This window comes from Toxoplasma gondii, chromosome VIIb (genome assembly GCF_000006565.2).
Source record: "Toxoplasma gondii ME49 chromosome VIIb, whole genome shotgun sequence".
NCBI classification, from domain to species: domain Eukaryota; phylum Apicomplexa; class Conoidasida; order Eucoccidiorida; family Sarcocystidae; genus Toxoplasma; species Toxoplasma gondii.
Genome location: NC_031475.1, coordinates 4029946 through 4044067, shown reverse-complemented (window position 1 = coordinate 4044067; position 14122 = coordinate 4029946). Strand labels below are relative to the sequence as shown.

General features: G+C 56.0%; 2 protein-coding genes across 2 annotated transcripts; one reads left to right on the top strand and one right to left on the bottom strand.

The window, feature by feature from the left end:
* Positions 1–464: 464 nt before the first annotated feature.
* On the top strand, positions 465–1260 carry TGME49_257460 (hypothetical protein; the record flags this gene model as incomplete). Its single annotated transcript, XM_002364939.1, has 4 exons — positions 465–638; positions 699–823; positions 880–977; positions 1039–1260. Exons 1-4 carry the CDS (start codon positions 556–558, stop codon positions 1258–1260), a joined length of 528 nt encoding a protein of 175 aa, XP_002364980.1. The 5' UTR covers positions 465–555.
* A 1096-nt stretch (positions 1261–2356) lies between these two features.
* Positions 2357–13426, bottom strand: TGME49_257470 (myosin J; the record flags this gene model as incomplete). The annotated part of the gene is made up of 9 exons (XM_002364940.1): positions 2357–2443; positions 2692–2758; positions 3050–3999; positions 4443–7234; positions 7915–8116; positions 8711–9079; positions 9483–10444; positions 10990–11823; positions 12091–13426. 9 exons carry the CDS (start codon positions 13424–13426, stop codon positions 2357–2359), a joined length of 7599 nt encoding a protein of 2532 aa, XP_002364981.1.
* Between the last annotated feature and the right edge of the window lie 696 nt (positions 13427–14122).

Below are 14122 nucleotides of genomic sequence, written 5' to 3'. Positions count from 1 at the left end.
ATGCGACAGCATTCCGCAATCAGCTGCCACCCAGCTGGTGGTATGTCTGACTGACGAGAGATCCACTGTCGTGTTGACCTGCGACGAACCATCCCCATGAGCAGCGAGCACACGATTTAGCGTCTACATTTCATGGATTCTGTGTAGGTCAAATTGTAAAACAAAGTAACCCTTCTCAGGGCACAGAACACGGTGACACGTGCCGCTGAAACCAATGAGCAGCATGCATGGTGTAGTCCACTGCGAGAGGTGATTCTTGGCATAACACCTTGTAACTCAAGAAGAGGCAAATCGGCGGCAACAGACAAATGTTGTTCAGTATTTGAACCAGTGCAGTGCTGCACCATAGTGCGATCCCTTCAACGAGTTACTGCAGGGCAGTCTGTCGAAAGAAACCCCAGGGTGTACGGACACCCACCGCAAGAACCGAAGTTCGAGCGCTAGGCTGCTGCAGTCTAACTTACACACTCTGTCGGTTTGCGACGTTTCTAGTCTAGGAATATAAATACTTCCAGCTGCAACCGGCACGATCGACAACAGTTTTGTTCTAGCAGGATGAACGGGCCACTGCGTACCGTCTTCAGCTGTCTTGTCGTTACTAGTATCATCGGCACTAGTGCACAAGGCCCCGAGCAGGTGTAAGCCCTCCTCTGAAATATGCATTGCTTCCACATGATGACTCATTCGAGATGGCCCAGGGACTTGACAATAACGGCAAGAGATGGCGACACTGGAGAACTCAGCGGCACATCCTCTCTCTTCGATGATTTAACTGATGTCCGACACCTGCGCGCCATGACTCACTTTGGGGACAGCTCTAATGGTACATTTGGGCCAAGAACAAACCTCGGAGCTCATATGACTGTCAATTACCATCAGGCATACCTGACATGTATCTCAATTACATGGATACCGAACCGTTGAGGCAGTTCTTCGAGGGGGTCGTGTCTCCATCAGTGAAAGTTTCTGCGGGCGAAGTAAGCTCTCTAACATGTGCAACTAGCAAACAACAGGCTTGACAGTCACGGTAATCTGCAGCGTTTCGAGAACGCCATAAGGCTGGTGACATGGGAGAATATGTCAGTAGTGGCAATTCTCTGGTTCTCTGTCATCGGCGTGCTGGTCTCCTTCGGCCTCGTACTACAGTTTACCCTTCTGGGAATAAAAATGTGTTCTCAAAAGTGTTCCAAGAAATCAGCACTTCCTTTGGTATCTCGAAAAGTTCCCTCAACAACACCTGCAGCTACAAAAAAGGCATAAGCCTTCAAGATTAGCACTTCGGGACCGATTTGAGAACACGCACTCTTCTTCGGTAATCATTTATCTCTTCCATCTTTTGATCATCGGGTTTTTTCACCATTATTTACACTATGGATGTTTTCCGGCCACTAACATTGTCCCAAGCTTGTACCATTTTTCCCAGCGTGACTGGCTGTCTCAGCGAGACGAAGGTAACACCATGAGGCGAAAGGAACGGACTTTTTACGCACAGTGACCAATTTTGGAGGCTCCACCTCCAATTCCCAGCCTCTTTGAGCGAAATACTGTACATTGCAGCGTTCGGAAGGTTATCCAGGAGCGACAAACGGAGGATGTGTGGGGTCCACTGTTCTGACACTTGTCTGATTCCCAGGTGCCTGCACTCTCCTGACGTGGTAGCCGCATCCAGCAGAAACATTTCACGAAACTGTACTGCCGTCATCAACTTTTAACTGCGTTGCATCGTAGGTGAACCGCAGCGAAACACTAGAGATCTTTCTGAGAGTTTGACTGCTGTTCATTTCACCGATCGTTACACTACGCGCATGTGGTAGCGGCTGGCTATCGAAGCTGACTCTATGGCCTTGAACGTGAGGCAAAAGACGATTATTCATTTCAATATGGTAGATCAAACGAGTCATTAATATGCATTTCGGCTGAGAACACTCGGCGGCGTTGGCAACGCCCCGGTCTCAGGCTGCCATTTCAGCTCGAGATGATTCTGAGAGCCTCGACTCGTGGAACGGAACTACTGTGATGCGACCATGCTCGAAGTTTTTATAACACACCACTTTTTCTGCCAGCACTACACAGTTCCCTAAAGCCTGTTGACCTGGATATGTGGACATTTGCCTCCACTGGACACGCGCCTTGATAAGTCAGGAAAAAAGTAGAGAGATGCTTCACGCTCAAAGCAGCTGGAGCAATCTTCTGAACACCGGAGTTAGAGCCAGACATGTATAATACTGCGCGTTCGCCACTAGGCGCTGGAAGTGTAGCTCTTTTAAGGAAAGACTGCACTTTCATAAGACAAACGTTACGATTTTGTGCATTTCCAACTGCTGTCTACCACAGAGGAGACACCAAATGCCATGTCCTACATTTCCAGCTGCGACCATGCTTCGGGATGCCTCTTTCGCACGTCCAACAAGGACAGCTGTGGTTGCGCCGCGTCCGTAATTCTCTGCGAAAGCACAAGACACGCAATCGGAAGAGTTAAACTGGACCAAAATACACGGTACGGACAGTCGCCAAAAGCTAGGCGCGCGAACGGTGAGATCAAGGGGAGTCAGTGGACCGTCGAGTATGCGTGACATTGATGGAGACATCGAGGAACCTTCCTTAGTATTCACCCCCCTACGTCGCGGACTGCTAGTCAAACATCTGACATAATGAAAGGGAGGGCTGTTGAGGTGAGCGAGTGACGCTTACGATGAGAGCCAGTGTGTCCTGCACACCAGCCAGCGGCGAGAACGCAAGGAGTCGGAGGGGGCGCCCGCTGAGAGACACAGTGCAGAGATCCAGTTCTGCAAGTTTGGTTGAGAGTTTCTTTTGTTTCTCTGAACGTCACTCTCCAATCTACGGCATGGTGTGCCCCTTCGTTTTTGTCCTGTCCACCATTATTTTGGCATCAATGGTATTTCAAGTATACCTTGTGCTGCAGACAATAGCTTTGTCCCCACGGGTCTGTCCAACAGCATACGAACTGCATTAATGAGGCGAACTATTTGATACTCCTTGCGAGACGTGAAAACACGGAAAACGTACTGAGATGGGACTGAACACTTACTTTGGTGGCGTCTCTGGCATGCCATCACTTTCTTCCTCGTCGCTTTCTGTCGCACTGGAGCCGTAGTCCGTTTGCGAGGCCGCATCGGTGTCATCCCCGCTAAAGCTCGACTCCCCTTGATTTTTCCGGTGTTTCGCTATCTGTCGCCTGCTTCCAGTCCTCCGATGTTCAGCATCGCTCCTGTCCCCATTCTCACACATTCTGTCTCCTCTTTCCATTCTGTGGTCGGAACCGCCATGCCCAGATCGTTTTCTCTCCCCGTCTCTGCATGTATCGCGGGAAACTCCGGGGAGGTGAACCAGAGGCGCCTTCCTCAAGATCGTCCCGGAGCGCATGCCGATTGCGGCCACGTCCTCGCACCAGCGGGTACTGACGGGCAATTTTTTCGTCCCTCTTCCGGCAGGGGAAAGAGGGGCTCCTCTGTCAGTCTCTGTCATGTCGTCGCATTTGCCACGGCCCGCGTCCCTCTGTTGTTTCTTCAAGTGAGGGTGAGGAGCACTGACTCTTAAAACGGTCCTTCCGGCAGTTCGCTGACTCCACCATCTGTCGTCGCTATCATTCTGCAGAGAAAAGACCCGCTCTTTCTCCGGGAACGCTGGCTGGTCCGCTCCTAGGTTGTAGCTCAGGCGAAGAAACCGTTTCTGACCGCCAAACTCCGACGAACAGTGTACGACAGGTTTCCGTTGCAGTAACTGCAGTGCCTGCCTCTTCTCAAGCCAGCGAAGAAGAAGCAGCTCTCCCTTTGCGGTGGATAGAAGCAGGAGATGCTGGATATCATCTTGAAGCGAAGACAAAAAGCGACTTTCAGACGGGGAGAAGGCCGAGGCAAAGTAAAAGAACGGATGACTCGGTCCGATGGCTTGCAGTGACGACAGCGGTGACGCCGTGTACATACACCCGGTGATCCACGTGTCGGCAATAGAGAGAGGCGGATACAAGTTCGCGACGGCCTGCAAATTGACAAGACGAGCGACGACGAGCCACGAATTGCATCAAATCGAAGGGAAGTCAGAAAATCTCAAAGAGGGATACCTCTTGACAATGGCTCACACAATTCACCGTTCATCTTTCGAACGCGATTTTGTAACGGTTCTGTGGCATGTTCTGCCTGGGCAAGACACGCCATGCTCCCATGCAAGAATTACAGATTGACGGTGGACGAGCAATAGAGTAAGCACGAACCACCCGTCTCTTCTGTGATACGTGACTACGCGATACATGTCGACAAAAAGTGGATTTCTGCCTCCTGAAGATCCGTTGCTAGAGTGTTTCGCGAAACGTTTTCGCCCCGTGTTTTGATTTGCTATCCGTTTTTTTCGCTCGCAGCCGTCGTCCACATTCCCTTGGTTTTCTATTTTCGGACAAACCCAGCCAAAAAAAACTCTGCGCCTACCTGTATCTCCTTCGCGTTCCAAAGCACTTCCATCACGGCTTTGACGGGTTCGGTTCCTGCCAAAAAGCCACCGCTTTTCTTGCGCATTTCTCGTTCCCTCGTCATTCTCGTTCGCTCTTGTGCGCCCCCTTCGGAGCCTCTTCCGTCACGTACTTCCTCCCCAACCAAGTGGTGCGGCAGGAGGACTTGAACGACTGCGAGGACTCCCGGGCCAGCGACGATCCATTTCCTGCCTCCTTCGAATGGCTCAAAAGTTGTCGTGCTAATAATGCGGGGGTAGGAGCAGCTGAAGGGCGCTGAAGTCTGCGGCTTCTGCTTGCCTCTCTCCAGTCCTGTGTGACTCTCCGTGTCCGCCTCGGTTTTCCGCTTTTCTGTGTCGGGTCTCTTGGAATCGTCTTCCGCGGCGGTCTGCCCAGTCTGACAGGCGGCAGTCGCCGATGGAGTGTACAGGAGGTCCGGGAGGGTGTCTTCGTGTTTCTGGGCCAAGATCCCAACGTCGTTTTCAGCGGGAACGATTTCGACCCACGCCTCTGGGAGGCGCGTGAGGAGATTCAGCAGGACTAGGGCGAGAATGCCGCCGACGTGGACCTCGGACTTGTCGCCGACGACGGAGATGTGACAGAGAATGAGGACGTAGTGTGTGGAGCTCGGAGACGCAAAGTGGACTCGCAGAGGCCGTACAGACACCTCGACGTCGGAGTCTCTCGACTGGCTCGGTCGGGATTTCTTACCTCGCAGCTGTCGCTCCAGTTTCTCTTGCTCTCTCTCAGCCAAGTGAAGAAGGTCCGCAGGCACCCAACGGCCTGGCGCCGTTGCGTTCGGGTGGCACGCGCCTCCAGGGAGGAGAAGAGGCGCCGCTGATGAGGCCGACCAGAAGACGCGAGGTACGTGGTTCGTCGCATCGTCTGTCCACACGCTCTCGGTCAGCGCCGCCTGAGAGAAAAAGGAAGGCGGGAAAGGCGCGGGGCGGCGAAACCTAGCGAGGTACGGATTCACGAAGGAGGCACAGGAAGCCGGACTGATCGCTCCGTGACTCAGCGATAGGCCTGCGCTCGCTGTCGGGCTCTCGAGCCCCCCCACTCCATTCACACCCAGGCGCACGCCCTCGCCGAGAGAGAACGGCGACGCCGCGGAGGGAGTGAGGGTGGGGAGTGACGTCGAAGGCTGGCCTCGCGAGGGATCTGGCGCCGAGGAGAAAGAAGAGGCGACCGAGTGCGACCCGTAGGAAGAGGATCGACCTAGGGAGGGAGCGCTCGACTCTTCGGAGCTCGAAGACCCGTCGCGAAGCCGCGACGAACCTGAGGCTGAAGGAAGCTCGACGCCGCACCCTCTTCCGCCTCCAAGAGGTTCCAGCTTTCTACGCGTCTCTTCTCGCCCAGCGAGACGCGATGGGCGAGGCAGCGACGAATCCGACAGACGCGAGGGCTCCCTTGCCCGCTCGCGCGCAGCCCCCCCAGAGGGCGAGGCAGGCGAAAGAAGCGTGAGGCCGAGAGAGGGAGGCACAGAGTCTGTGGGACGCATCAGCAACATCAGCGAGGACTCCGCATCGCCATGCTCACCCCGCGCAAGGTTTTGTGTCTCGCGTCGGTCGCCTTCAAAGAGGCCTGCGAGAGGCGACGAAGGCGAGAGAGACGGAAGGGCGGCATCGGGACCGGCGCACCGAAAACCGAGTTCTGCACCTCGCAGGCCTGCGTCTGAACTAGCAGGTTTGGCGAGGCAAGACAGCGGAAGCAGAAAGATCCGTGCTCGAGAGTCAGAGACGACGAACAACTCCGGGTACCGCGTATGCTGCCCTACGCACGACAGAGCTGGCTGCAGCGGCGAGGTGACTTGCGCCACACCCGGGGGCAAAGAGACCCACGGCGCTCCCCCAGGGCCTGTAGCGATTCGCGAGCACCGCGTCTCCACGAGTTCCGCTGCGACCGGCTCGTCTTCTGCCCCGTGCGTCGCCGGTTTCTGCTCGAACCCTGCTCTCTGCCCCCTGTCGACGAGCGTCAACTCGAGCAAGAACAAGCCGACTCCACTGAAGAGGACCAAACGTTCGGATATGAGCGCAGTTTCGCCCATTCTCTTCAAACTCCTCGGTCCCGCGAGGTTGAACAACTCCGCTTTCCAGGCGTACTTCCAGGTCTCCTTCGAGAGCCGCAGAAGTTCGGCAGCTTCCCGAGCGGGTCCGCGTCCCTCAGCACTCCGGCCGTCGTTCAACGCCAGCGCTTCGCCCGACACCAAAGGTTTACAGTTTGCCCCTTTGAGCTTCGACTTGGCCTCGGCGGCGGGGGCTTCGCGCCGTGCGCGACCCTCCAGGTCCTTCCGCGCGGCGAGAGACGCGAGTGACGCCTCGGCCTGCGCCCACCGCCGGCAATTCTGTCTCCACCGCGAGAGGCCTACACGCAGGACGAGCTGCTGAAGCGCCTTGAAGCCTTGCCGGAGCCGCGCGCGTCTCCGAACCTTCTGGCGCAGAGGTGCGAGGATCACGCGCCGCAAGAGAATGACGCGAACAGCCAACTGTGCCGCCTCTTCCTTCAGGCGACGGAGCAGCTGCACGCGCCGCTGGAGCCACAACAGAACGCGGTGAATTCGCCCCGATATCACCAGACCCGCCACGCGCCACCGTCGCCGATTCACCTCTGACAAGAGCTGCAGCAGAGGCGGAGGCGAGGAGAAAAGAGACCCAGGATTGCGCAGCAACGCAGATGCTGCCGGGTACGCATGGGCCTTGAAACACACCAAGGACGTACCGCAACAGTGCGAACCCGCAGAACACGCTGGCAGCTGAGACAGCGTCGCCGCCACTGAAAAAACAGAGGGACAGGAGACGGGAAATGAAGGAGACGGGAAATGAAGGGGACGGGAAATGAAGGAGACGGGGGATGGACGGTTGAAAAGCCGGGAGTTCAGGGTCGAGAAAAAGGGGCATTAAAGCTTTGGAACGGCCAGGAGAGTGGGAGGTTAGAACAGACTGTCAGAAGAACGCCAAAAAGTGAACGGGGGAAACGAGGCGTTCTGAGGAAAAAGGGAAAGACGACCGAAAATAGAGGAAATGGACGGCGAAAGAAGAGAAGGAACAGGGAGGGAGCGGTGGGACGAGATAGAGGAAAGAGACACATCGAGGACGGATCAGGCCGACGAGAGCTTCTACCTCACAACAGCAAGCCCAAGAAACGTTTACTTTGGTCGCCACACACACCCAGACCTGTGTGCTAAAACTCGAGCACAAGCAAGCCATCTCCACGCGTTTCGGAGGGTTGAATCGTTTTTCTGAGTTCCACACATGCAGAATCAGGCAGTCACCGTTCAACCTTCTGGGGCATGCCTCGCTGCTCTGTTTCGGGAGGCGCAGGTACTCCCTCGTCGAGCACGAGATGTCTTTTGAAAAGCGTCTGTCTCCACCCGCGAGAGGACATTGTTATCACCAGTGCGAGTTCCAGTGTGCGGTTTACGGAGAAGGTGAACGCTTCCTCTTGGCGCTTACGCAGTCTTCCGTCAGGAATGTGCTGGACGTCCAGGGCGGCTAGGCGCCGCTGCGTCTCAGGGTCTGTCGTTTGACTTTTCACTTTCTCTACGCAACGCGCGAGCTGCTCCTTGAATGCGGCCGCTGTCGCCTTCAGTGGCAAGCGGTGAGGAAAGCCCCGGTGGAGAATCTGGACGAGTGCCATGGATCCGGATTGTTGCAGCTGAAAAGCAAAGAGAGGCGTGCGCGTTAGATTCGCATGGAAGCCAAAGCGCCTGGACCGGCATTCATGCAGAAGTAGAGGAAACCGAGGCAGAAAAACGCCTGTCTGCCTCGCGTTTTGGTGGGGTTAAAACGCAATGGGAGAAGACAGAATGACACAGGAAACCGAAACGCACTGCGAAGGTGCGGACATGGTCTCTTCGCAAACGCCCACCGTTTCTTTGACGTGCATTTTGGAACACTCGGAAAAACGCGAAACTCTGCGTTCTGGGAGCCTCGGTTTTCCTTCATTTAAACACACATGCAACGAAACTTGAGTTTCTCGAGACAACACAGAGTGCACTGCATTGCATCCAGTGGAACGTCTGAACGTCGCTTGATTCTCTGCGTTGTTTCATTCGTCTGAATCTCTTTGGACACTGAAGACCCCTGAACACGAAGAAAGCGCTGTCGTGCGTCTGCTCCTTTTCCTTCTTTCACCCTCAATCGGCATGCATAAACTGCCTCGGCAGTCCTGCGAGAGACTGTAAACCCCCACCCTTGAATCCTGTTGGTTTGTCACGGTTGTAGAGTCTGTGTGAACTTTGTCTTCTACCTGTCGAAGGAGCAGAAGACGATCGAAGGTGAGCGGAAGCATCTTGGCATTCGGGACGAAGCAGCGAATGAAGTGGAGATGCATCGAGCTGCTTTGCAGCTGCGTCATGAGCTGCCGCAAATCGTTGATGAACATGCGACTGAGAGAAGAAAAGTGACCTTTGTTCCCGCCGACCAGCGCATGGACTCCGGAGGACTCGCGCCCCGAGACAGCCCCCGCCGGGCCGTGAAGCGGCGACAAGACCGCGGGAGAGACAGGCGGGTCGCCGAGAGCCCCAGGGATGGACGCTCCGTTTGCGTCGGAGAGAGACAGGCGCCTCAGAGTCCGCATGCTCGAGCAGGAGATGAGGGTCTCGATTGAAGTCTCTGCCTAAAGAAGAAATGGAGACACACGCGGGCAGCACCTCCACGCAGGCAGTGGCTGCAGCATGCTACCGCAAAAACGCACTTCTCCCATGACCATGTAGGTCCGTACACGGCGCTGGCTGTCGAGAACCAAAGGTGAAAAAGGGGAAACGGGCATTCCAAGTCGTTTCGAAAAAACAAACGTGCAGGGCTCTGGGAGACACATAAGGATCAAGAGAAGAGAAGCTCCACGGGGAACACCAGCGCAGAGGCAAACTTCACGCCTGCCGCTGAGCAGGTAGCGCCCCGAGGCAGAATGAGACAAGAGGAAAGAGAACCAGAAGACGCAACAGAATGAGAGACCATCGTTTCCGACATGTGTGGGCTTTCCTCTCCTGGCATTTGAATGCACTTTTTCTCCAGCGCACCTTGTCGTTGTTTCGATCTAGCCACCCGTCGACTCGGTATTGGACAAGACCAGCAAAGTGTCGCACGACGAAAATGCCTTCTTCAAGTTTGTTCGCGGCCGCAGATCCATCTGCAAGGTGAGGCAGGACCTTCCCTGCACTGACAAGGCCTTCCTCGGCTTCTTCGTACTCTTGCTTCCTTCTCAAGAACTCGGCACCGACTCCCGAGTGATCTCTGCCTCTCTCGGCGCCTCCAGCCGTCGCCGCCGCGAAGGCGGCCGCCGCGCCGGCCCCACCCTTGAGTTTGAACAAGATTGGGGCCGCAGCCGCTGCGCTCTTCTCTCCGGCTTTCCCAGAGATATGAGAGAGCTGCTGCTGTCGGCAAAAAAGGAAGAAGTCCCTCCAGAAGTGCGCGTCGGTTCTCTGCTGGCCCTGCGCCTTCAGGCGACTGTTGTCGTCGAGGCGCCGGAACATCCCCTCGTGGAGATAGGCGAGAAGGAGAGAGCGGTCGGGAAGCATCGAAGCCGTGAGGTGGAGAAGCTGCAGAGTGTTGTCGAAGCCTCGCGCGCCCGCAAGGCCCTCGGAGCCCGTAGAGCCCAAAGGAGATGCCCCCAGCTCCGGGGAAGGCGACGCGACGAAGGCAGACATCAACCGCGAGTTGGACGAAATGCCTTCGCGTTTCGAGGCTCCGGTCACTGGGTGTGTCACTCTTCGCGGCGAACGAGCAGCAGCGCAGCCCTGGGAGACTGTCGAGACCCCCCGGGGAGTGCTTGGGGCAGGGACAGCGAGCAGGGGACTGGCGGAGGGCGCGGAGACAGCGACGTCACTGCAGCAGATGATGCCTTCGCGCGCGTACAGTCGCAACTCCTCGTACAGCACCTTCTGAATAAACAATTCCTGCTGGCGCTCGTTCGCGTAGTTGATGCACAACTGGTCGAAGCCATTCGAACCGTCCACGCACTCGAAGCCGTAGATATCCAAAACTGGAGAGAAGGGCACAAGAAAAGGACGCGAGTGAGGACGAAAGTTCAGCGAAGACTCGGCAGAAACCCACGGGTGGAGAAACACGGAAACGTCGGCGGTCTTCTGTGCAAACAGGCAAAGTGCGACTAGGGCAGACAAACAGACTCGAGAGACGTTTGGGCTGAAGAAGAAAACGGCACTAAACAACAGGGAGAGAGTCGACACTGGCAACGTGAAGAGCGCAGCTGACACAGAAAGTGTATTTTCTAGTTGACTCTGGGCATGCAGCTGGTGTCTCCAAACAATCGTTCCACACAACTGGGAAGGTAGGACGGCTAGAGAAGAAGGTCTTGACAAAGGGAAAGCAAAGAGTCGGGCAAAAGACGAGGTGTGACAGAGAGATCAGAGCCACCGGAGTCTGCAAGTGCTGACATGAGTTACACAAAGAATGTCACAAAGTGCGAAAAGCAGAAACACAACCTCTCCGAAGCCCTACGACAACGAGAGAAAGTGAATCGATGTCTTTGTGCGCTTCTCTCGCAGTTGCCCGTCACCGGTGCCTTACTTCCAATGAAGGCTTCGGGGATACTCGGACTGTCTTCTTCGTCGCTGCTGTCTTCTGAGTCACTGCCTTCGCGACGCCTGCCGGCATCTGTCTCTTCCTTGGCGCACTTGCGGACGTTGCGGTTCAGTTCCTCGAGAATGAAGGCGACGAGTTTTTTGTAGATGAATTTCACAAGCGCGTCTCTGGCTGCAGTCGCCTGTTTCTCTCTTCGTTCCTTTCGCACGACGTCGTGCCGCGTACGGAGAACCTCCCACCGCAGAACTTCTTCGATCTTGTTTTCCTCGATCTGAAAAAGCTCGGCCGCGGCTCTTAGCGCGCGTCCCGCCCGGCTGTCGCGCGCGTCTGCATGCAAACCCTCTGACTGCGAATGCGCCTCCCCAGCGTCTTCGCGCTTCTCCCCGCCACTTTCGAGGCCGTCGTCGCCTTCACTGTCTGGCGTCAGCGCCAGGGAGTGAGTGTCTCCAGCCTTCAGAGGCGGACCCTCCCGGTACGAGACGTTGGAGAGGTGGAGAAGCCCGGCGAGAATGTCGAGAATTTCGTTGATTTGACGCTCAGAGAAACGCGTCGTATGCAACGCGTGAATCAGCGCAACGAAGTTCGCCTCGTCTCGCGCAACTTCCTCCTTCGACGGACGCAGTGAGTCACTCTCGCCGTCTCTCTCGGGCGCACACTCGGAGTCCTCTGCATGCGCCTGCCGCCTCGAAGTGTGTTGGATCCCCAGACGAAGCGTTCCCTTCACGCTCCGCTGCTGACGAGATTCCGTGGGCCGAAGGAGTCCGTAGACCCCGCAGTTCCGTGTCAGCCGACGCCGAGCTAAGTCCTCTGGACTGCAACCTAAAAAGCAGAGAAAAAGAGGGAAAAAAGAAGGGTGGGAAGGGGAAAGGAACGGGGTAGAGAGAGAGAGAGGAAAAGCTGAGGGGATTAAGAGGAAAAAACAGTGGAAGGGCAGCCAAGAAGGTGAAACTGGACGGGCACCAAGAAGAAAAAGGATCGTTCGGTCGTCACTTGCGCATATCTGTATCCTCTCTTGGCGTCCCCTGCTACCTTTTTTCCTTCCTCTGAGTCTTCACTCTCGAGCTCTCTGTCTGCAGGCGGCATTACCTCTCAAAACCTGGTAAAAGACGTGGTAGTTTCTTTCCCCGAAAGCATGCGCGGAGACGCGTGCGCTTTCAAGGAGGTAGGACTTGATGCTGGCCCCTCTGAGGAGGCCGACGGTGTCGAAGTGAAGGAGCGTGAGTCTGCCGACGCGACTGCTGTTGACGTTTCTTCTTGTGGTGGCGTTGCAGAAGGCCTCGAGAACCGGGTTGCAGCTCAAGATTTTCTGCTGCAAATTGGTCATTTGACTCTGCGTCTGGCTCTTCCCACCTTCCCCCAGGAGGGCAGCCACTGCCCGCTCTCTCTGCTGTCGAGACTGGGGTAGCGCCGGCAACGCAAAAGCCGACGGGGTTCCAGCTGCGCCGCTTCCCGAGTTCGACTGCGGCAAAATGCCGACTTGTGTCAAGTAGAGCATGATGATTTTACTTGTCTCGGTCTTCCCGGCGCCACTCTCGCCACTCACAATGATCGTTTGATTCCGCAGCTCGCCCCGCAGCCGCCGGTGCGCATCTTCCGCCACCGCAAACGGGTGAGGCGGAGGAAAGGGAGACCCGTGGAAGGAAGATACAGCGTTCGTCTGTCCCTTCTTGCCGTCCACCAAACCCAAGAGAGCAGCTGTGGACGGCTGGAGAGAAGCTGCCGCAGTTGCCGCGCTGTTGCTCTTCCAGTGGCTGTACACCTCAATCACGTCTTGGTTGTAAAGCTCCGGGAGCGGAGTGTACGGGTTCAGCGCGAGCAGCACGTGAGCGGCATTCGTGTAAATTTGCTTCCGCAGAAAGCGGTGCTCGAGGAGTTCGAGAATCGACGGTGAAGACAGATTGTCCAGCGCAGATGCATCCTCAGGCGCCTGAGCCGGAGGCAACGGTGAAGGTTGGTACGGCCAACAGTCAGACAGGGGTACGGTGACCGTTGGTCCCAGTCGCGCGGGAGAAGGACCGGAGACCGTCGACTCGCTGTCTTCAGTCTTTGTTAGTGCGTGTCCAACAGAAGGCGGCGCAAACCCCTCAGCAGATACTTCCAAAGTGTAGGGATTGTCCTCTGCGTCTGCGTTGCGTGGAGAGTCGGAGACGGATGGACTCGCAGGACCGTCTGACGTGGAAAGTCTGGCTTCCGGCGGCGCATGCGCACTCCTAACCTCCGGAGAAGCCGTGGTGCACGAGGAGTTGTAGAAACCAGGGGACAGACGCAAAAGAGTTTCGCGAGCCAAAGCAGAGTGCTGGGCCGCCGCCGGATGCAAGTTTGCCGTCAGTGTGTCTTGGGCGACGTTGAGGGAAGTGCAGACCGCTGTTGAATACCCCTCAGAAGCCGAAGGAACCCATATGATATCGCCGGGAGAAAACATGGCCGCGTGTCGAAACAAAGATGTCGAATCCGACGTGGTGTGCGAGGCGCTACACGGGAGTGCACTGTCTGCTTCCGAGTTTGAGCCCTCACTCTGTTTCCGACTTCCTGGCACTGAAGACGGTAACGAGCGCTGGGCGGCACTCGGGCGAGAAGGAAGCAAGTGAGAGTTTGGAGCCATTTTGCCGACATCTAACATAAGATTCGAAAGAACTTTACAAATGGTAGTGAAGGGGAAAGGAGGCAGGTCGCGGAACAGACGCCTGGTAAGGTCGCAGACACCGGCAACACGCCATACGAAGCCAGAGACTAGTTTCAGAGAGCGACCATGCAGCAGGATGCATGACACGCACCTTTCAATCAAGAAACAACGCACAAAACGCTGGCGTGCACAACTGTTAAGACCAGAAGGTCTTTGAAGCGAAAGAAAAAAGCCGGGAACGATGTACGAAAAGGACGAACAGACGATACAAAAAGGGGTTCGGCACCGTGTGCGGTGTCACTGATGTATGAAGCACAACACAATTAACGGCAGACTGCTATTCGTTGAAGGCTGCAGCAACGGGAAAAGTTAATACGGCTATGTCGAGAACCGCCACGGTGGAGTAGCGTGATTCGCTTCGCCATAGCTGGTACTCTTGTCGAGAAAGTGAGTCAGGAGCGAAGCAACGCAGCTCACGCAGCCGCCAACACATCG